The sequence below is a fragment of the Mastacembelus armatus genome, chromosome 6 (assembly GCF_900324485.2).
Source record: "Mastacembelus armatus chromosome 6, fMasArm1.2, whole genome shotgun sequence".
Classification (NCBI taxonomy): Eukaryota; Metazoa; Chordata; class Actinopteri; order Synbranchiformes; family Mastacembelidae; genus Mastacembelus; species Mastacembelus armatus.
This window is the reverse complement of record NC_046638.1, coordinates 1,504,354-1,527,429: the sequence shown is the minus strand read 5'-3', so window position 1 is coordinate 1,527,429 and position 23,076 is coordinate 1,504,354. Positions and strand designations below refer to the sequence as shown.

Sequence of the window (23,076 nt, the reverse complement as noted above, 5' to 3'; positions counted from 1 at the left end):
AACACTGCACAAATAAAACCAAAGTTGTATTCACATAGAAAAACCCTTTAAGCTTCAGTGCTGCATGTTTTAAAAATAACTGGGAGGCAAACTAAGCAGAGGCCCCAACAAACCCTGGCTGTGTCAGAATTTAAGCTTTAAGGTCAGAGCTCTCGAACTTAACTTGTTTTATATTCTTTGTTTATCGAGGGTCAATATTAATCCACCACAGGAGAAGTCTACGGCTGCAGCTGGCTCCTTTATCAATACACCTGATGACTGTTTCTAATAATTGATTGTCCTGTGGAAACGGCATATTTGAATAATTTGTTTTTGTGAGGCCAACAGTCAAAAACACAGATGTTGAGATTACTGCCATAGAAAAGTGTCAAACTAATATTCAGCTCAGTGAGCAGCAACAATTATTTATGTTTCCAATATGTGATAGTTGTTTTCTTCAGTTGCTTGTTCAATGTATTAAATACCAGAAAGACTCGATTGAAAGAGTCAAAAGACCCAAATGTTGTTTACCATCAGAGAAAAGTGTGAAAACCAACAAAAAATCACAATTTAGAAACTGATACCAGTGAATTTTTGGCATTTTTGCTCAAAAATGTTGCCAAATCATTTTCTGTCAATCAGTTAATGAAGCACTCTGGTTCTGGTTGGTGTCTCGGGAAATTAGGATGTAGAGCCATGTAAACTGGGGGTCAATGGGGGCCCAACAACTAATTTCTGGCCCGGAGCCTCACAACAGGTTAATCCGGCCATGCTGTGCACGTCACTGGGGTGTGAAAAAACCCCAAATGAATTCTGGGAGTAACAAATTTCACCTCTGCTTCCTGTAAAGTTCAGTCTTATGCTGCTTCACCTCTACATCTCTGGTTGGGACTGACGGAGGAAGACGAGCTGAAGCTTTTTGCCGTCAGTCGGTCTTGTTAATATTTTTGATTTCGGTCTCAGGATTGTTGTAAAAAGAAGTGTTTTATGATATTTATTTTAAACTGTGCTACTGTTAGAACCTAAAGAGATGAGCTGAACTGAAGACTACATTACCTGGAGAAAAAAAACAAAAACAACAAACTGTTGGTCCCAGTGGAAAGTTTCAGGCCTCCTGCTGCAGTCGCTTCACAAGGAAGCATAAGAAATAAAGTCAAACATGTCAAAAGTCAAACACTTTAAAAGTATTCCACTGTATATTTTAAATAATATATGTTTACTGCATATTAGCCAAAACAAAAGTACAAACATAAATAAATACTTTTTTTTATCCTTATGCTGGACATTTGCTTTGGAAGAGTTTGTGTTCGGCCTGAAAGGTTTCTTGTTTAAGAAAATACATTAACGGTCGTTTCACATATAAAAGAGCAAGTTAAAGTAAAACTTTTCATATTGTTGTAATTCTCTATTGACCAGCACAGGCAGTAAAAACTGTATTTTATGAACAGGGCACTGTTGCCCTGAAGGTTGTGGGTCTGAGCCCCAGTGGACCCCGGGGCCTTTCTGTGTGGAGTCTGCATGTTGTCCCTCCCACAGTCCAAACACATGCAGCTTAGGTTGGTTGGTGACTCTAAATTGTTGGTAGGTGTAAATGTGAGTGTGTGTCTCTGTGATTGGCTGCTGATCCGTCCAGGGGGGGACCCGCCTCTCACCCACTGCATGCTGGGATTGGCCCTGGCCCACGGTGACCCTGGAGGGTAGATAATGGATGGACTTTAAAAACAGGCTAAGCTTTTGTTAATCAGACTGAAATTAAAGTAGACCCAGTGAGTAATCTGTGAAGTCTTATTAAATAAAAACACAAAAGGACGTCATTTACTGATGTGATAAACATTTTGGTGACTTTTATATTTGACTATATGAAGAAACAGGGATTTGATGTTATGTAGATAGTATTTACACTCACCTAATTTCTCTCAATTGAAAGATTATTTCAGGGAGACAGACCAGGGCTGTTTTTAGCTGCAGTTTATTAATCAAAGATACGTTTTCTTTTCATTAAATATTGTCAACACCTTCAAGTTTTAAAGTGTGAATTCAAACTAGTTCAACTTGTAAGTGAAATTAATTCAACATTGTTTTTCTGAGTTTTGTAAAACTAAACTACTTTAATGAAACTAACCTAGTTTAATGAGGGTGGAAAAACAAACAGAAACTTAGAGACATTAGGAAAAGTATTTATGTGTTTATTTCTATTACATTATTCAACATTAACCAGAGAAGCTAATTCCTAAATCCCTGTGCCATGTTTTACAGTGTATGAAGAGAAAAACAAAATGACAAGGGAACTAACCATCAAAATAAAATGAAATCCGATTAAATAGGTTTTCAATCATGTGGTTATAGTGTATGTGTTAATTGTGCGTCATCACAGCGCGACCGGCGCAGCGGGGGGTGACGGCAGCCTGGGCCGGGTGGGGGTGAACTGGGTGTCAGATGAAGCAGCAGTCGCCACGACCGGTCGGGATAAGCTCCAGAAAAAGTCGCACCACCTTTCCGGATCCTCTCGTCCAGGTCTGGTCGTCAGGGGCGTCTCCTCGGCTCTGGAAGCTGATTGGTGGAGACGCTTCCGCACAGGGCAGATTTCTAAACGCTCTGCGCCGCCGCAAACAGCGTCAGACGCGGCTCCAGCTTTGCTGTAGATCTGCAGAACTCACAGCCAGGCCTCCTCACCAGGTGTGAGCTCGGCTTTTAACACCTGCGCCGACTCTGACGGGCGGTCATATTAGGGTAGGTCCACCCGCGCTACAGAAATCAATCAAAATATACTTCACTTCATTTTTCTGAGTTCAAGCACAACCAGGTGTCGATGTGCACTTGTTAGATTTTGCTCGTCACATGCACTTTTATGCATCATTGAAGCGCCTACGGGGTACGCTGTTAGAAATAACAAACTCACCCTTGTCTTGTAACTTCCACCTTTTTTTTAATCTGGAAAAACAAGCTGCCTGCAGACACACCGGGAAAGCTGAGACTGCCTCCTCAAAATAAAACTCAAAATGATTTATAATTAGGAAAACTACATATAACTAAATGGCACAGCAAATTGTAAATAACTTTATAATGGACTTTCTTTAAATGTCCGTGCACTGTTGAATGAAACACTATATAATGTCATTGTAATGATCTTTTCTTTTACCAGCTTCAGCATTAGAATGAACCAAGTCCAGTCCAAAAGTACCATCATCCAAATGTACTTGAAGTATCCAAAGTAAAAGTACTCATTGTGCAGAATGGCCCATTTCCCATGAATGGATCTGATATTATTGGATTCTAATTATTGATGATTATTGTGTTGATCACTTTAATGTTGGAGCTGATGTTAACTACCTTATATACTTCTAATTTGAAGTACTTTATGTACTGCTGGGTAGCTGATGTTAACTACCTTATATACTTCTAATTTGAAGTACTTTATATACCGCTGGGTAGCTGACGTTAACTACCTTATATACTTCTAATTTGAAGTATATCAGATAAACTTAGGGCAGGAAAAAGTACAAGGTTTGACTAAAAAGTTTGGCAGTAAAAAGTAGAAAGCTTTGAAACTGGAGTCTTATTTTGAAGTTGACCGGAAGCAGGTTAGCGCGATTCTCCTCTGCGTGGCCGTGCGGGTTGCCCGTGAAACGTCGCCACATTAGTTCGGTATTGGTTCACAGACACGCAGTCGGAAAGGTGGGTTTTATTGATCTGTATTGATAACCTTCTGTCCCTTACTCGGTATCGATACCGTAATTGTAACTGTACTAATCTGCTTCCGGTAAAATCAACACGGAACTCCTTTGACATTTTTCCAATTTTTAAATCTGAGTATTGAGGGATTGATATAGATTTTATAGTGACTGTTACTTCAGTTCACAGTGACTTATTCTACTCGTCGGATTGATAATACAGTAGTATATTAACCCTACATGCAGTACATATGTAGTACTAAGTATTCACTGTATACAATGCTGTGAAATCGTGATTTACGGTTTTGTTGGAATATTTGTGATAAATTTGACTGAGGTCAGGTTGATGGGAACTTTCTGGGAACAGGACACCTGAAGGGCAACCAGGATAAATCTGAGGTATCACAGAAAGTTTGAGGAACATTTGCACAATTTGGGAAATAATATTTATTTCTTTTCTTGCTCTGAGTTGTATGAGGTGATGTCCATACACTTAATATGTGCAGCTGTTTAGCTTAGCTTAGCACAAAGACTGGAAACAGAGGGAAACAGTTAGCCAGCAACAGCAAAGCTCACTAATTACTGCATTATATGTTTTTGTTTGTTTGTTTGTTCTAATCTGTACAAAATCCCACGTGTTAAAGCTGGCATGTATATTTTGTGTCATGGCTATGGTTAAAATCTAGCTGCACAGTTATTATTAATAGGCAAATGTTATTAAATTTAGTTTTGGCAATATGTTACATTAGTTTGATTTTACTATTGTTAGGACACATATTGCTATATTTTCTTATTTCTCTCTGTCACTTTATTATGTAGAAAAGAATTTATGCGTTGGTTTTTCTGTGAATTAAACAAACCAGATGTAAATTAAGGAGCTTTGGTCATTTAACAGAGTCAGGCTAGGAGTTTCCCTTTGTTTCCAGTCTTTGTGCTAAGCTAAGCTAATGTAATGACTGCTGGTGCATTGTGTCAGAGTGGGTTCAGATTGTGTGCTGTGTTTTTGCAAAGTCAGGATGATGTGAGTGTGGACGTTATTGCAGGTGGTGGCCTTAGACTACATTCTCATAGCTTGTTAAATCAAAAGTGTATCCTCTTCTTCTTCTTTGGGCTGCTCCCTTCAGGGGTCTCCACAGTGAATCATCTGCCTCCATTTAACCCTATCCTCTGTATCCTCCTCACCCACACCAACTATCCTCATGTCCTCCTTCACTACATCCAAGAACCTCCTCTTTGGTCTTCCTCTAGGCCTCCTTCCTGGCAGCTCTAACCTCAGCATCCTTTTACCAATGTATTCACTGTCCCTCCTCTGAACATGTCCAAACCATCTCAATCTGGCTTCCCTGGCTTTTTCTCCAAACCATCTAACATGAGCTGTCCCTCTGATGTCCTCATTCCTGATCCTATCCATCCTCGTCACTCCCAGAGAGAACCTCAACATCTTCAGCTCTGCTACCTCCAGCTCTGCTTCCTGTCTTTGTCTCAGTGCCACTGTCTCTAAAAAGTGTATGTCCCAGTTAAAATGAGCTGAATTTGAACACATCCTTCTCATCTAACTCGTCGCCACAAAGCAAACAAGCAGATTTGTTCAAATGTTAAAACTATTTGAGTTCCCATGTCATTGGTTAGTTATGATGTGTGTGCTGTTTACTAATGTTCATGCTGGTTCAGTTTCATCACAGAGTTTTTGTGTCACCTGTTTGTCAGCAGCTCTTTCCCAGCAGCAAAATTTACTTGACCTTTGACTTCTTGATTACCCTCTGGCCTGTAACTGTCAGTGCTGCACAGGTTAACCAGCTGGTTCACTGACAGACAAATATTTGTCATGTAGTCGTTCTGTTAAGCCAAAAATGAGAAGCGTTCTCTGGCTGACACGTTTCAAAGCTACTAGAATTAGCTGCATTTCTTAGTCAAAAACATTGACCCTCATTTTAAAAGAAATTGTAACTTTGCAACAACATTTTTTTATTTTATTTTATTTTTTTTTACTGATAATTAAAACAGTCATTAGTGCAGTTTTCCCATGCTGTTTTGTCGAAGTGTGTCTGTAGAAACACACTCACATTTCCGTTTATTATTCTATAAAGTCTGTGCAGAAGGTTGTGCCACATAGTTATGATATGTATTTTAAATGTGCTGTGGTCAGCAGTCTCTGGCTGCATGTTTGTATCTCGAGCAGGGGGGTGAAGTCATGTTTAGGCTCCTACATCATCATGGTAAAAGGGCGCAGAGCTGCGTCTCAAGCCAGCGGCGCTATGAGCACCACAGTGCTGTCATGGCCATCCGCCGGGAAGACATCAACCCCTGGGAAAGGAGGGCGCCGCTGGCCCCACGCCACGTCAAGGAGCTCACCCACGCCGGCGTCAAGGTCCTGGTGCAACCATCCAACCGCAGAGCCATCCACGAAAAGGTGAGGTGACGAGTTCAGTCTTATCTGCGTTCACACAAGTAAAAATGTGTAGTAAAAACACAGTACAGTAGGAGTAATTCAAGTATTTCATGTAATTCATCGCGTGTTTTGGTTTCAGTACTACATGAGGGCCGGGGCCGTCATTCAGGAAGACATTTCGGAGGCGTCGCTGATAATCGGGGTGAAGAGGCCGCCTGAGGAGAAGATCATTCCCAGGAAGACGTACGCTTTTTTCTCCCACACAATCAAAGCTCAAGAAGCCAACATGGGCCTTCTGGAAGACCTGCTGAAGAAGGTGAGAGCTCAGAAGAACAGTAAGCTCCTGCAGTGACCCTAAGCCCAGCATGGGACACTCGTCATGTAAACATCAGTGTTTACTAATGCACACAGGGCAGTGTTTTCATTTGAGATTCATTTGTGTTAGTTTCAGTTTCTCTTGCCAGGTGAAATCTACCCTACTCTGGTTTTAAAGACCAGATTCTCACTTGCATGACATTTAAAGAGCCAGATTCAAAGTATGTAAATGTCTTGTGGGTCAAGAAGCAGCAGGACTTGAATGAAAACCTGTGACACGAGGAGCCGCTAGTGTCTGACGTGCCAAGTGTGAGCTGAGAGCAGAGAAAGGTTTATGCAAATGTCCTGCATGACAATGGGGTGAAATGCTTCTCTTTGTGCTGATTCCCAGAGAGAACAGACAGAACAGCAGCTGAATATGGAAATAAGACAATCAGAGCCCAATTTGAATTTGAAGTAAAGCTGAATACACACAGACACAACATGGGAGACCCAAATATCGAATAAAATGAAGTTTATTTTGTCTTTTCAGGAAGTTCGTCTGATCGACTATGAGAAGATGGTGGATGCTAACGGCTTCCGCATCGTAGCGTTTGGTCAGTGGGCCGGAGTCGCAGGTAAGATGGAAAGGTCCTCTGAGGCTTTGCAGTTTGCCTCAGCTGCTGAGTGTGTAGTGAAAGTGTGTGACGACAGCAGCTGTGGTGAAACTAGTGCAACAGTAAAGATCAGAGATGGACTCAACCAACAGACGTGACACCTGTGACCAGCTGCTGAATCAGGATCAGTTTTTCTTCTCACTCTGATCAACCTGTTTGTAAGAAACGTTCAGCTGATTCTCAGCAGGAAGTGTCCAGACACATCAGGCCTGTGGTTCGAACGTCTCACTAACCTGAAGACAAGCAGGTTTATGGTTCCATAAATCTCTGCACTTCCTGTTATTGTGTTAATGCAGGTGTAAACACAGGAGAGTCTGATAGATGCTGTTTAGAGAAATGGCCCAGTGCAGTTTTTTTTATTACTACTTTCAGATCAGTCAGGGATTTTAATCAGATTTTTCTGATAGTATACAATATATTATTTCTATAATGCATTTGTACTAATGTTTTAGTGCTCTCTATATTTTTATTCTTTGGAGCTTTATAAAATTATTTTCAGAAATTCAACTAATGTTGTTTAGAATAAAAAGCGTTGACATCTGACATTTCTCTATAATATGTGTTTTGAACACTTTCTTTTTTAAAGCATTTCATAAATAAAGTTACAGTAACTGTACCATTCAGTAGTATTTTTTAATATTTTAATAATATTCTGCATAGACTTTTCAAACATGTTAATACATTTCAAGATGATTATGGTATTTTTTTCATAGCTGAATCCCCTTTTCTGTCTTTTGTAGGAATGATCAACATTTTGCACGGACTGGGGCTGCGCTTCCTGGCTCTTGGTCACCACACTCCCTTCATGGTACGAAAAGTCACGCTCCATAAATTTGATCCAAGAAGAAAACGTTTGATTTTAGAGCGTTTATTGTTGTTTAGCCCTGATCCTGTCAGCTGTGAAGAGTCAAATATTTAGACATGAAAACAGCTTCATCTTCATGTCACTTCCTGTCTCCCTGCCGCTCCCAGCACATCGGCATGACTCATAACTACAGGAACGTCAGCCAGGCCGTCCAGGCAGTGAGGGATTGTGGGTATGAGATTTCCATGGGGCTCATGCCCAAATCCATTGGACCCGTTACCTTTTGTTTCACCGGAACCGGCAACGTCTCCAAGGTAAAAACCATACAACCCAACACGCTCCAGTGAGGCATTTTGGGAAATGTAGTCCTTTGAGTGACTTTACCCTTCTCTGCAGGGAGCCCAAGACATAATCAATGAGCTTCCTGTTGAATATGTTGAGCCTCATGAGCTGAAGGACGTCTCGGAAACAGGAGGTAGGTTTGATGCCGATCACAGGAAGTGGGCGGACAGTGGGAAACTGTTCAGCAGCAGCACAACGTTGGTTGTTCTATGCTAAAAATGTGATTTATGTGATTTCTGTTCACTAATACAGAAAGTATTATAGTATGTGTATGTGTTAACTACAGTAATCAGACAGCAGGTGATGTGAATGTGAGGCAGATGATGGTTTAACCTTGTCGTTTCCCGTCAGACATGACCAAAGTGTACGCCACCGTTCTGAGCCGACACCATCACCTGGTGAGGAAGAGCGACGGCATCTATGACCCCATGGAGTACGAGAACCATCCGGAGCTGTACACCTCCCACTTCAGGACCAGCGTGAGTCTGTTCACTAACCCCCCCCCCCGTTCCCACATTCCTCCAGCTGCTCCCGTCACTCACTCAGAGGCCTCGATCTCTATTTCAGCCCTGAACACGTGGCCGCTGTCAGGTTTCGAAACACACGGCAGGTGTTACGCAACTGTGACCCTATTTAACCTCATGTGGAAGTTGACTGTGGAAATGGAGAAAAGAAAAGTAGAAATTTCTCACACATGCACACGTCTGTTTGTCAAAAAGTCCAGTTTGATCTGAGCTTTGACGCACACAGTGACAGAGAGTCTCCACAAACCCTCAGAGCTTTATTAACTGAGGACTTATGCAAATTTTGAAACACCTGACTGTTTGTCATGTTACTGCAGCTCGACCTGCAGCCAAAATGTTCCTGCACGGTGACCTGCATGATTTAAGTTGGTTTACAGAGTGTCGGCAGGTCGGACAGGATTAGTGTGAGTGTCAGGATGTTGTTCCAGGTGTTTACGTAGCTGACTCTTCTCCTGCCTGTCTCTCACTTCATTTCTCTTGTCTGCGCTTCAGGGAAAGTGTAAAATGCCTAAAAAGTTTTAAAAGTAAAATAAAATACAAAGTTTTAGGGCAGTTTGTCCAAACACAGAAGTCTGGCAGTTGGTTACTAGATACTTTGACCTATGAGTAAAATTAAATAAAAAGCTATTTTTGGTTTTGCCCGAATGTGAAGTTTCTCTGCCAAACATGTAAATGACTGTGCACAGTTTCTTTTAGCAAAACTCACTGGAGCCTGTTGAGGTTTTGAATTAAACTCAGCTGGTTCAGAAGCTTGTACTTGATCCATGACAGGATCCCAACGTATAGAAATTATTTTGAAGAAAATGGGTCCAGAATAAGTTTCAGGATTAGCTCAGCCATGTGCAGAGAGTCATTTGGACCTGGACCTGAGCCTTTGTGCTAGAAACAGAGTAGACCAACTTCTATGGCTCATATTTTAGGATTGATGATCCAAACTTCCTTCACTAGTGGTTTTCACTGAAATCTCTCAGGGTTTTATGATATGCTGCAGAAAAACCCCCAAATGCACAAACAGAAACACCAGCCTGTTGTAGTTTTTATTTTATCTTGTCTTATATGTCTCATTTGAACCACAGGTGGCACCGTACACGACCTGCCTGATCAATGGTATTTACTGGGATCCCAACACCCCCAGACTCCTCAGACGACTGGATGCCCAGAAGCTGAGGCGACCGCCCAGAACCTTGTCTGCAGCCAATGAGGGATCACCAAGGCTGCCGCACAAGTGAGCGCTGGGATATCACCTTTTATTTTAACGCTATAGTATCATTTCAACTTGAACCAACATCTGCTCACCTCTGTTTGTGTAACTCAAGCTAAAACTAAAAATTGATGAGGATGTAGAACTGACCACAGAGAGTTCTGAGGTTTACAGGCAGGAATATACAGTAATCCTGTGCTCCCAGTCTGACCGAGGTAAAACTGCAAAAGTATCATCAGTGAAATGCTGCAGTGGATGAATTAAAGTGGTAGCTGCTGTATCTCCTCAGAGGTCAAAGGTCACATGCATGTCTGCTCTGTCTCTGCGCAGGCTGCTGGCCATCTGTGACATCTCTGCTGACGCCGGAGGCTCCATAGAGTTCATGAACGAGTGCACCACCATCGATAAGCCTTTCTGCATGTACGACGCCGACCAGCACATAGACCATGACAGGTAGAGTAGAACTTTTCTGGCCATGACTCAGGAACAGGTGAGGCTGTGACCATTTTTCACCTTTGGTTGGTTCATTAGCAGAGGCTGAAAAAATGCAGCCCTCCTCCTTTATTAGTAAAGTATGTTCCTTCGTCACTGATGTCAGTAGTTTTGAATGATTTGATGTTGTAGATTTTCTACATTGCCCAAAGCCCTTTGACTTGTGTTTTTCTGTGATAACGTGCTTTACAAATAAACCCACCCTGCCTAGCCTGTGGGGCTTCTAAGCAGTGAACAGTATTTTGCCTGTGGTCTCGGCAGCGTGGAGGGAAATGGGATCCTCATGTGCTCCATTGACAACCTTCCCGCTCAGCTCCCCATCGAAGCCACGGAGTACTTTGGCGACCGACTCTTCCCCTACATCTGGGAGATGGTAAGACGTGCGGGCTGCAGGGGAGGTGGGACCAGCCGGTGTTTTCATCTGGTTTCTGCTTCGCTCTGTGCTGCTTTCTGCGTCTGGTTTAGACCCGGTTGAGTTTGCTGTTGGGAGAGCTCTGCTGCAGGTGTCACCTGGTGAACTGATCAAATCCCCGACGGACAGGTTTTGTGTGGGTTTCTGCGTGCTTTGGTAATTCTCGTGTCATTTTCAGCTGCCTTCTGACGCCACCAGGCCTCTGGACGAAGAGGACTTCAGCCCTCAAGTCAGAGACGTAAGAACTGTAATGTTTGTCTGACTGAAATATCTCTGTCAGTTCAACATCACAGATGAATATTCATGATTTGGTCATTTATGTCACGATGTGATGGAAAATGAGCAACAGATGATATTTATATTTATTCTTTTATGTCAGTATAGTTGACTCTTTAGTCAGATGCATGAGTGTCTGATGCAGGTCATATTTTTAGCATATCTTTTAGGTGATATCTTCAGTATTAGCACAGAAACATGGAGCTCTTGTGGATTATGCATAGACCCTCTTTTGTTGTTAATGTGGTTAATCTGTTCTCTCCCAGCTGCTGACTGGACTCTGCCACAGATTATTTGTTACTGAAAAGACACATCACTCTATAACATCTCTGAAGCTCATAGTTAGGAGCTAATTAGGAGCTGTAGTATTTGGAATATCTTCTGCTGCTCACTGTGTTGTCAGCGTTTTTGGACTAGTTTAATTAACGCTGATTCGTTTAGTCGCTGCTGCTAAAAACTGCAGTTCTTGTTTACAAATGGTGAAATCTGAACTTAAAGATTCATGAGGATTTGGATTAGACGAGTGGATTTTAGACTGAATTTGGATTTGATCAAAGGTCAGTAAGCACCAAAGATTCATTTAGTCAATGCACCGTTAGATCCATCTCTATATAGTTATATTTATTAGAGAGGGATTGTTTTACATATGTCATATTTTTTTTGTTTCTAAAGGCTGTGATCACCTCAAACGGAGCACTCACCCCAAAGTTTGAATACATAGAAAAACTTCGAGAAAGAAGGTAAAACTTTGTGTTTGTGTTTGAGAAATGAAGTCCAGCTTTGTGTGTCCAGCGTGTGTGTGTGTGTGTGTGTGTGTGTGTGTGTGTGTGTGTGTGTTTGCGGCTAATTCTCTCATTTGAAATATTCATAAAAATTAATTTACGAGTTAATGCAACCAACCTATAGATGATGACGTGTAAAGATTACGACACAGGTAACATTTAAAGGCTGTTTCTCCCATTTTAATTTGACTTTCCAGCATTTGTTCATTACAAAGGTAAAGTCAGCGATTCTGGTGCAACAGCTGATATTTTGATCAGCACGTCTGCAGATCGACCAGCTCGCTCAGGCTTCGTGAACATGAGGCGATACCCGTGGGGAGGTCGGACTCAGTCTTAGGTTTCTGTCCAGGTTGTTGCAGCTGTGAAATATTTACTTTCATTCAGTGTAATGTACATTTCATCCCTCCAGTTGGTTAGGACGTGTCAGAACAGTCAAACTGACACTGTAGATGAATGTCCATGGAGACACTGGTTATGTAAATGATCAACATAATGTTACCACAGATAAATGAACAGCATCACATTGACCGTAATGGTTTTCAGTGGAATATAACACAGTTTACCAACCTGTGCAGCCGAAAAAGTCCGTCCGTCCTCGTGTCTTTCAGGTCCCAGAGCTGTAATGAGTGTAATGAGGTAAAATCTCTGACTTTACCTTTAATAGTAGCTTTAAAGTCGCACTCACATTTGTCCTGTTGCTGATCTTTTCCATATGAACTCATCTTTTTTTTAGCTTTGCATTTTTTTTATGTTTTAGCATCCCTCAGCCAGCAGCGCTGAAATCTGGACTAACATCACCTGCAGGTTGTCCCTGCCCACTGGTGCCTGCTGTGCCAACCTGCCCCTGTATTAACACCTTGCATGGCTAGTGTGCTAATAAGCCACAGCTGCTATTCGACCTCAGCTCCTGGAGTTTGCCCCTGGGTGTTGAGGGGTAGAAACATCTTTTCTTCTCACTATACACAAAAAGCGTCTTCACGCTTCTCGTTTTTTGTCTGGTTCTGACTTGAAGTTTTGAGAGACTGGGAATCGTTCGCAAGGTGAGAGGATTCATTCGTGCAAATCCAGTACAGAGATCCAAGGCATGCTTACCTGCCAAAAGAGAGCCAAACCCACCTTCAGACATTCCCAGATATTATGCAACAACCTGTGTGTGTATAAAAGGGCGTGTTCCTACAGCCTCAAACCAAAACAGAAATGATTTACCATGTGATCAGACAGGCGGGTTAAACAACGTTAGCAGGTCTGAGCTGTTATGTGTTTACTCAGACTGCTGCTCACCACACAGGTAAGTACGCACACCTTAATGGCACCTTGGCTTTTTAGTTTTCTCCCTGCATGTTCTGTGAGTGTGGTTCATGCAGGACATATTAAATCTATTTAATGATCACTGAGTCACCTGATGGTCCAGGTCCTTTTCCTAGATGGCTCTTAATGCCACTTATTTTACTTCTAATGGAGGCTAGCAGTGTCCCTGTTTCCCGTTTTGGGTCTAAGCTGAATCTCACTCTATGCCGGACATGCAGACATGAATTCAATCATCTGACTTAAAACCAGAGATTTCTAAGAAAAAAAACAAACCAAAATCAGTTTAAAAATTCATTTATCTACATGTTTATTATTTCTAATCCTCGTCATCTTCCTGTCGTTCTGTCTTCTAAACCTGCTTTGATTAATTTCTGTCCATCCATTGCACATTTTGCTTATTTTGCAGCGTCTCAGCTTATGTGCAGTTTGAGTCAACGCTGCTGCTGAAAACAGTTTAATGAGCCGTGGACATCGTAACCCTCCAGTAACGTTCCTTTCTGTAGATGATTAACAATTTCAGCTTCTTCAGACTCCAGCCTTGGTGTTTTTTTTGGCTGCTCACTCATATTTAGGCCACCTCTAAGACTTGATGAGTTTTCTTCCTAATTGATCCTCAGTATCGTTTTTCCAGACAAGCTATGCCCCCAAATCTTAATCCTTTTGATTGAGTTTGGCTCCTTAAGATATGTAAACTCAGGGTGAAATCCTCCTGAGGGAACGGCTCTTTTCTTTCTTTTTTAATTAAGACGAGGAGGCTCGGACCTCCAGTCGGCCCCGCTGCCGCTCGTGGTGTCGCATCCAATTAGGCCAACGCTGACGAGTCCAGGGGTCTGACTCCCGGGTGGTGCTGGGATATTAATACCATAGGCCACTCGGGGTGATGCCTCCATTATGGCGTTATTGTTGTAATGGTGTTTAGATAATCCAACATGCAAAATCACAGACTTTTTAACTGAAGCCATTTGTCTGGAGATGACCTCTCAGTTTAATTAAGGCTTTGAGCTAACGCTTCCTGCTGCACTAAGGCGACTCAGAACTGGAAAAACAATGAATATTAAGATTGAAAGTGGCAGTGATTGCTTCCTTTTTTACAAACATCCTGTTCTGTAACATTTAATCATTAAATTATTTCTCTCTCTAGCTCTATATTATTTTCATTACTTTTTTAATGAGTCAAAAAATGTAGTGGCTGAATCTTGTTACTGCAACACTGGTGAGTCTGGTTCCCATCCAGTCATCCACAGATGGAAGCACATCTCCCCAGTAAAGAGGATTTGATTGACCAGATAGAAACTCTTCTGTTTCGAAGTTAATGATGATCAAATATGAAAGGCTGAATTAGTTTGTTATAAAAAGTGACATAGATAATAATGAAACTGGAGCATTTTATTTGTCATTTGTTGTAAATTAAACCCAGATTTTCTTCGTGGTGCTTCCATCTTTAACGACACAGATTTCCAGCCTGTTGGATGGAAACGCAGACCCAGCAGTGGAGCTGGGGAAAACTGTTTTCATGGTCTTGAACTGTGTTTTCATGGTCTTGAACTGTGTTTTCATGGTCTGGAACTGTGTTTCCATGGTCTGGAACTGTGTTTCCATGGTCTGGAACTGTGTTTCCATGGTCTGGAACTGTGTTTCCATGGTCTGGAACTGTGTTTCCATGGTCTGGAACTGTGTTTCCATGGTCTGGAACTGTGTTTTCATGGTCTTGAACTGTGTTTTCATGGTCTGGAACTGTGTTTCCATGGTCTGGAACTGTGTTTCCATGGTCTGGAACTGTTTTCATGGTCTGGAACTGTGTTTCCATGGTCTTGAACTGTGTTTTTCATGGTCTGGAACTGTGTTTCCATGGTCTGGAACTGTGTTTCCATGGTCTGGAACTGTGTTTCCATGGTCTGGAACTGTGTTTTTATGGTCTGCAACTGTGTGTTCATGGTCTGCAACTGTGTTTTCATGGTCTGCAACTGTGTTTTCATGGTCTGCAACTGTGTTTCCATGGTCTGGAACTGTGTTTTTATGGTCTGGAACTGTGTTTCCATGGTCTGGAACTGTGTTTTTCATGGTCTGGAACTGTGTTGCCATGGTCTGGTTCTAACTAAGTCCATCTCGCGTCCTGCAGGGAGAAGGCTCAGATCATGAAGAAAGCTGGGATGAAGCGAGTTCTGCTGCTGGGGTCAGGATTCGTTTCTGGGCCCGTGGTCGAGTATTTGACTCGGGATGAGAGGACCCAAGTCACTGTGGGTGAGTTAATCTGACAAGCTTTGAAAATCTGCAAACATGAGACACGACAACTTCTTCTGGATCAGTTCCTCTCAGATGAACTTTGCGGTCTCAGGTCTCGTTTAATGAAATCAAGTATTCGGGGCGAGGAAAGAACAAATCACTCTACTACTACACAGCATTTGTACATGGACGCTTGAGAAAGTTTTATGGGAGTAAGTGCAGATAAGCTGTGTTTTGTATTTACAACCTTGAAGACATCAATGTGGCTTGGGAAGAACTGTCACCTAAATGTGATCTGAGTCTCAAGTTTCAGAGAGAAACTAAGTTAAGTGTTTGAAACAGTGCTCTCAGCAGTTTTCCATCAGTCATCCACCACAGTGACCTAAGATCCAGCTGTACCTGAACAGATGTGATTTTCCAATAACTGTGTTTTCCTGTTGTTTAATTCTGTGTTCGTGTTCAGCATCTGTGCTGCTGAGGCAGGCGGAGGAGCTGGCGGCCAAATATCCCAACACCATCCCGGTCACACTGGACGTCAGCAGCCAGGAAGGACACCTCAACTCTCTGGTCAAAGATCACGACCTGGTCATCAGGTGGAGCACACACTGCACGCACACACACACACACACACACACACACACACACACACACACACACACACACACACACACACACACACACACACACACGTTGTCTGTGTCAACTTTGTTTGGCTTCTGATTAAACTCTAGTTTTTATGCTACGCTGCTGTTTCCACCAACCAAAGTTAATGTTTGTTTTAAAAAAGATAAGACTTTATTTTCCATTTAATTAAGACTTTTTGTTATTTATAGAAAATTCTGATGGATATTAAAGTCAGTGTATAAACTTTTTCACTTACCTACTACAGAATATACAACTCAAATATTATGAGTAACTGCAGCAATTAACACTTTGTTTATTTAGCTTTTTTTTCTACTAAATAACGAGGAAAGTTTCCAGGAAATTAGCTGTAAAATTCAGGATCCTCAAAATACAGTGTCAGTGCTGAAGAAAACATGCACCTGGTCATTTAATCAGTCCTGGAAAGGCTCCTTGTTATTTCTTTGTAATAGTTAATTAATGCTGTTATTTCTTCATGTGTCTCCAGTCATATTGAAGTGGGTAGCCTCCCTGGCAGCCCTATGGGGGTGTTGTGTTTAGTGGATGGATGAATAATGGGCTGCACTGACTCCACTTTAATCATTTCACTTATAAATTACAAATTAGTCAGGGATCTGTGCTGAATGTCCTCCCTCTGCTCCCCAGTCTGCTGCCGTACGCATTTCACCCTCTCGTTGCCAAACACTGCATCAAGATGAAGGTAAACCTGGTGACGGCCAGTTACCTGAGTCCTGCCATGAAGGAGCTGCAGGGCAGGTGATCAACATTTACACAACAACCAAACATAAAACAGGATTTATTTGCATTTCATCGCCATTTTCATTCAAATGTTTGTGCAGTATTTAGTAGTACTTTTAGTAGTACTAGTAGTAAAAGAAAACTTTTACATTCACTATTATAGGTTTTTATAATATAATGTGATTTATTTATGGACTTCAGACTTGTAGTTGTTGTTGTGTGTGTGTGTCAGTGCGGAGGAGGCGGGGATCACCATAGTGAACGAGACAGGACTGGACCCGGGTATTGACCACATGCTGGCCATGGAGTGTATCGATCGGGCCAAAGCCGACGGCTGCACCGTGAGTCAGGACACACTTTTCATCATTCATGTAGCAGGACAGCAAGTTAACCAGGAAAGGCTTGTTATCCGCTGTTGTCTCTGTCCAGATGTTAATCAGCTCCTGAAAACAAAACAACATGACATAAAATAACTGAGATGATTTTAAACATAATAATCCTGTGCACTGCCGATCGTTCTCCCGTCCAGCGAGGTGCCGAGCCAGAACAAGACACAACATGCAGAAAACACACACCTGTTGGTGATTACGTACTGAGGGACCCAGAAGAAGCTGCAAAGCAATTTTTAAAAAAAATATTTCCGTAGGTTAAATAAATGAAGATGATCCCTGGTGTGCCCTGGATATTTCTGTGTTTTATTTCTGAATCAAAGTACAACTGGAAAATGAACATTTAAACCTGTTGATCTAAAGTGGTTTAGGTCCAGGTGGTTCTAACCGAACCAAAATGTTTAGTGACTGAGCAGAAATCATCAGATCAGCAGCATCACTGAATCACATGTAGCATATCAGTAACCTGCCTCGTCATCAGTCTGTGTTTTGGTTCCTGGCACATTTGGAGCTGCAGTTCTTTGACAAACCATTAAGCACTGATGCTCATGCTTCCAAACTTTTACACAGGGCACGATGTGGTAATTAAGCAGCAACACTGCTCGCCTTACTGAAGAATTCTGGAGCACGGTTAAAGAATATGTGAATGTGATGAGGGAGTTGTCTGACAGAAAAATAAATGGACACTGTGAATAAATGTGCCATTCAGGTAGAGTCCTACAGCTCGTTCTGTGGTGGGCTTCCTGCTCCTGAATGTTCAGACAATCCTCTTCGCTATAAGTTCAGCTGGAGTCCACAAGGCGTCCTCCTCAACACCATCAGTCCCGCTGTCTTCCTCAAAGACGGCCAGGTATGTGGGCCTCAGGAGATTCATCTGCAATATTTTCTTCTTTGGTATAAACACAGTGGCCAGAATTGAGGTGAAAGGAACTGGATGTGTGTGTGTGTTGTTTCCAGTTGGTGAGCATCCCAGCTGGTGGCTCTCTCATGGACTCTGCTGTACCGATGGACCTGTTTCCAGGGTTCAACCTGGAGGGATTTCCCAACCGCGACAGCACCAAGTACGCCGAGATGTACGGCATCCAAACTGCACACACACTGATCAGAGGAACACTGAGGTTCCAGGTACAGCACACACACACACACACACACACACACACACATTCAAAAAACTATGCCCAAAAGCTCCCAAAGTTGAAAAATCCCAGGATGCATTGCATTTGGTGCGTCCCAATGTCACGCCCATTGTAGCGTTGGATATTCAGCTAAACATTAACGTACAGTTTAGTCGTCATGGTGTCCAGGTTGGACGGATGCTCTGCACGTACAGCACATTCAGAAACTGTTACGTTACAGCCTGATGCTACAATTGTTTAAATTCAGGTGCCTCCCATTTCACTTGATCTTTGCTGACGTGCACTGTATGTGTGCTGTCTCTAAACAGGCACAGCAGAAACAGGAAATATGTTCCTGCGTGAACCTGATTTTTCTCAGTATCTTTGGCTTTTTTTGTGTTTGGTGTGACTCAGCTGAGCTCTCGTTCTGTGTCGCAGGGCTTCTCCAAGGCCATGAGTGGGTTTGTCAAACTGGGTCTGATCAACGGCGAGCCGTGTCCCATCCTGCAGCCCACTTCATCTCCTGTTTCCTGGGTAAGAACCTCTGCTGAGGATCCATCCGTTGGCGTTTCATAGGGGTGATGAAAGCACACAGACACACGGGTGAAAGGCAGCCTCTGAGCAGTGCCTCCCACTTGGTTCTGTCATTCACTTTTATAAATCGAGCTCTTTTGCACTTTTCCACTTCAAGTGACTGAATGTAGGAAGTGGATTTGTTGAAGAGTCTATTATTGTCAAGGCTGCAGCGAGCTGAGGGTTTCTGACCGAGATGAGAGTTTACAGCGAACAATGTTTGCACTGACTTTTTTATTCTTTTGAGAAGAAATATGAACACGGAGGTATATGTTGAGGATGTGTTTGTCAGAAAGCAAAGCATGATTAGCAAATCCTAACACTTCACGAAGACATTCAAAAACAGTTGTTTTTGTTTGGAGATGAGATGCAGAGAAAAAGCTAAGATACGAACCGGAGCTAGGAGACAAACAAGGGGCTAAAGAGGAACTTAAGTAGAGAGACTAGGAGATAAAGAGGAGCTAAGAAGAGGCAGAGATATAAAGAGGAACTTAGAAAGACAGATAAGGGCATAAAGAGGAGCCAGAAGATGGGCCAGGTACTGAAGAGCATCTTAAAGAGCCAGTCTAGGAGATGAAGAGGATCAAAGAAGAGAGAATAAAAGGTACAATACATTTATTGTTATCTGTTCTGTTTACAGAAAGGGTTCCTCTGTCAGCACATGGGATTGTCTGCTGCCGTGTCCCATGATGCCTTCGAAGAAGCCGTTTACGAGCGCCTTGGACTGGACAACACCAGGATGGACACCCTGAGATGGTGAGAGACCAAAGATGGTTGAGTTGTTAATATTTAAACCTCCCCGATACAAACAACGACCTCTGCATCTCCTCTTGATCTGGATCCTTTAAGGTTGTGAGAACGTTTTACATCAGTTTCACTAGAGTCATAAACTGAGCTAGTAGTTACATTTGACATGCTGCCTCATCTTGTAATGCAGAACAACAGACTGAAGCTGTTTATCCTAAAGAAACTGGACATTAGACGCAGATAATAGGTTTTAATTCAAGATGAAGGGGTAGAGCTAACACCAGTAAACAAATGTAGTCTCAGCTAAAGCTTTAAAGTTGCTTCAGATTTTATTTGCCGTTAATGAAAATACATCCTGTATTTCTATGACATGATACTTTTCTCCTCACTGAGACAGAGACCCAAAGCCAGAATCTTTTATTCCTGAACTTTGTAGGGGAGAATATACTTTTTTTTCCTCTTCATGTCAGAAAGTGAGTTTTAAAAGTGATAAAAGTCAAATTCAGTTCTTCTTAAACATTTTCAATTGAACAATAGTCACTTGGTGCTACATATCCAGTCCAAATCCTGCGTGATGCCCCTTTAAACCAGTGCTTTGGATGTCCATTTGTCTGTGCTGCCCGGCCGTGAACAGATGTGATGTCGGCTGCTCTTGAAAGTTAGTTGGTCCTGTGGATGGTGAGCTGAGAGCAAGGTCGAGGCTGCTTCTCTGCTGCAAGCACCTTTCGCTTCCTTCCCTAATGAGTACGCCTGAAGTGGTGTAGCGTGCACACTCTTCATTTTAAATCAACTTTTCCAAGGGTCTCTTCAGACCAAGCCTCCGTGCCATCATTGTTCGGCTGTCGCTGGCGGTGAGGCAAAGAGGGCTGTGCTGGCATTGAAACGTAAATTCCTCCCACGGTAAAGCTGTGCTGTTAAAAGGGTAAAAAGCCAAGGTGCTCGCAGCTGAAATTGAATGACTTGTTGTTCATTTATTCAATTCACCAGCAAAGCAGCGACAAAAAGCAATTGCTCATCTCTTTAGATGTAGCCAAGGATGTTTGGGCTGCTGCCGCAGTGCTGCTGAGGTGTTAAAGCAGAGTAATTTTCTTTTAAAGCTTTTAATACACTTTTGTGAAGGTTATTTTATTGAGAGGAAAAAGTCCTTTTTTTTTTTTTTTGTGTGTGTGTGTTCAGGTTTGGGATGCTGAGCGACGAACCAGTCCCTCCTGCTGAGAGTGTGCTGGCTGCTCTGACAAAACATCTGGAAGTCAAACTTGCCTTTGGTGAGACACAAGCTAATTTTATTGCCACTGATTTGAAGAACATGCAAAGAAAATAGAATCGGAGCGTCGTAAAGTTCTACCAAGCATTGATTTTGTTTTTAAAAATCCTTAAAAGATTTGTTCATTTCGTTTACAAAGGGCTTAAACATCTTTCTTTCCAGATGTTGGTTGCTGTGTGCTGAAACGAGTTCTTTTGTATTACACACAGCTGGAAGGGAATAAATGTTGGACCTGGAGAGTAATTCTAGTCCGTTTTATCTCACTTTGGGTTTTTATTTATAATAATTGCCTTTAGCATTAAAGATGTCTTAAATTTAACTACTCATGACTCCTCTCTCATGGTCAGATAAAGGCGAGCGGGACATGATCATCTTGAGGAACGATGTGGGTCTTCGTCACCCAACCGGTGAACTGGAGACCAAACACATCAGCCTGGTGGTCTATGGTGACCCCTCTGGCTTCTCTGCCATGGCTAAGACTGTAGGATACCCAACAGCCATTACTGCTCGCATGGTCCTTGACGGTCAGTAATATAATTCTGAAATTAAAACAATAAAAAAAACACAATAAAACACTTATTAAACTGACTTATTTATTTACTGCACTTTGAAAAAAAAATTATTTGAACTTTTGAAGCTGATATTTGGAATTTGTACCTCTGGCCAGGTACAAGGTTTTAAAAGAAAGAAAGAAATTATTGAATAAATAAATAAAGTTGTGATGCTAACAACAGTTTATGAGTCTGGGAAGCTAATTTTTGTTTGTCCTGTTGGCACAAGAAGATAATAGTTAGTCTGGTTAGAACCTAACGTTAGTCTTTTCTTCTGTGAAGCTAATGTTTGTTTTTCAGTCTGTTAAAATAAATTAGTATGATCATCTGTAAAGCCAAAATTAGATGGTTCTTTTATTGACATGTGACGTCCTGCTGCAAAACGAACAGAAACCAGTGGCTGTCTGAACGTAGAAAATGAAAAGACCCTTCACTGAGCAGCATATATAGTTTTGAAGATGTGAGATAATGATAGTGAGATTAGAGCTCACCCTCAGTCTGCGTTTTCTCTCTGCAGGTGAAATCAGTACAAAGGGCCTGGTGGTCCCTATGGCAAAGGAAATCTATGGGCCGGCATTAGCCCGACTGAAGGAGGAAGGACTCCACTTCATGTCCAAGAGCACCCTGCAGGAGTAGGGCTAGGTCATGGCCAAAAAACTCAGAGAAAATGTAGAAGATTTGCACGCTAGTCGAGTTGCATGCTGTTTGTCTTTTTATGAACCAACTGACTTAGATCATCTTACATTTTCTTTCACTTGCCCGTGGCTGATAAATAAATCTTACTAATGTGATAGTAACAGTAATTTATTTTCCAAAATAAATGTGAAAGTCAAAAAGGTTTGATAGAGAAAACAACCTCCAAAGATCAGATGTTTTTTATCCCCAGAGTTCAAAAGAAATTTTTACGCCTATTTGATGAGCAGTTGTTAGTGTTAGGTCAAAAAAGGCATCTGGTGGTGATGTCCAGTGAGATTAAGATCCACAATCCTGAGTTTCTCCTCTGGCATCGAGTGTTTCATAGAAACTTCTTCTGTGAAGATGTATAGACGCTTAATAGATCAAGTGCTATTTTAGGAACCAAGATTTTTGAAGCATTAAATACATACACTTACTGTAGAAACCAGGTCTTGCACAGATTTGAGAGTATGTCAAGCATGTTTTGTAACCTGTGTGCAATCATATATCTGCAAACCTTTATTGTTAGTCTTTTTTTTAAGTGTCATTTGGTTAGAAATCCACAAATATGTTGAACCTTTACATATTTTAACTGTTTTTTCTCAGTTGATACAGTACCTGTATCAAGGGATTCCTGTATTAAAAGGTCGAAAAAAGCCAGATCAGTACTGTAAAGACCTCACCTTAGCTACTGACCCCTCTTCAGTGTTTTCACAAAATCATTTTAATCATTTTACCGCCACGTGATTTAATAACAGGTTATGAAGTTCATGTTCACACTGAACTCTAATGAGCCCAGGAACAGTTGTTAATGATGATTTTCAGCTGGTTTGCACATGATGATGAGTTAATGTTATTTTGCTGGTCAGAATTTATGGTTTTCTGGTGCTTATACAATATGAACTGAACTAAATGACCTGACTATTTCAGCATCTTAAAGTGTATTATAATAATACTACAAAATGAGTTTGTAATGCCCTTGAAAAGAAACAATTCAGAGTGCTAGA

The 23,076-nt window shown here is 41.8% G+C and overlaps 1 protein-coding gene across 5 annotated transcripts; it reads left to right on the top strand.

The window, feature by feature from the left end:
• Nucleotides 1-3,522: 3,522 nt before the first annotated feature.
• On the top strand, nucleotides 3,523-23,038 carry aass (aminoadipate-semialdehyde synthase). 5 transcript variants are annotated; one of them, XM_026310931.1, is made up of 24 exons: nucleotides 3,523-3,654; nucleotides 5,830-6,060; nucleotides 6,179-6,355; nucleotides 6,887-6,971; nucleotides 7,751-7,818; nucleotides 7,983-8,129; nucleotides 8,212-8,290; nucleotides 8,509-8,636; nucleotides 9,758-9,906; nucleotides 10,213-10,335; nucleotides 10,636-10,747; nucleotides 10,965-11,024; nucleotides 11,735-11,802; nucleotides 15,272-15,393; nucleotides 15,839-15,968; nucleotides 16,663-16,773; nucleotides 16,988-17,096; nucleotides 17,854-17,994; nucleotides 18,102-18,269; nucleotides 18,698-18,793; nucleotides 19,473-19,588; nucleotides 20,756-20,844; nucleotides 21,191-21,367; nucleotides 21,912-23,038. In XM_026310931.1, the coding sequence occupies exons 2-24, from the start codon at nucleotides 5,842-5,844 to the stop codon at nucleotides 22,028-22,030; spliced, it is 2,793 nt and encodes a 930-aa protein (XP_026166716.1). In that variant the 5' UTR covers nucleotides 3,523-3,654; nucleotides 5,830-5,841; the 3' UTR covers nucleotides 22,031-23,038. The 5 variants fall into 5 exon arrangements, with proteins under 5 accessions (XP_026166716.1, XP_026166714.1, XP_026166713.1 ...); XM_026310929.1 differs by having other exon boundaries at nucleotides 5,797-6,060; XM_026310928.1 differs by having other exon boundaries at nucleotides 3,524-3,654; nucleotides 5,800-6,060.
• Nucleotides 23,039-23,076: the final 38 nt, after the last annotated feature.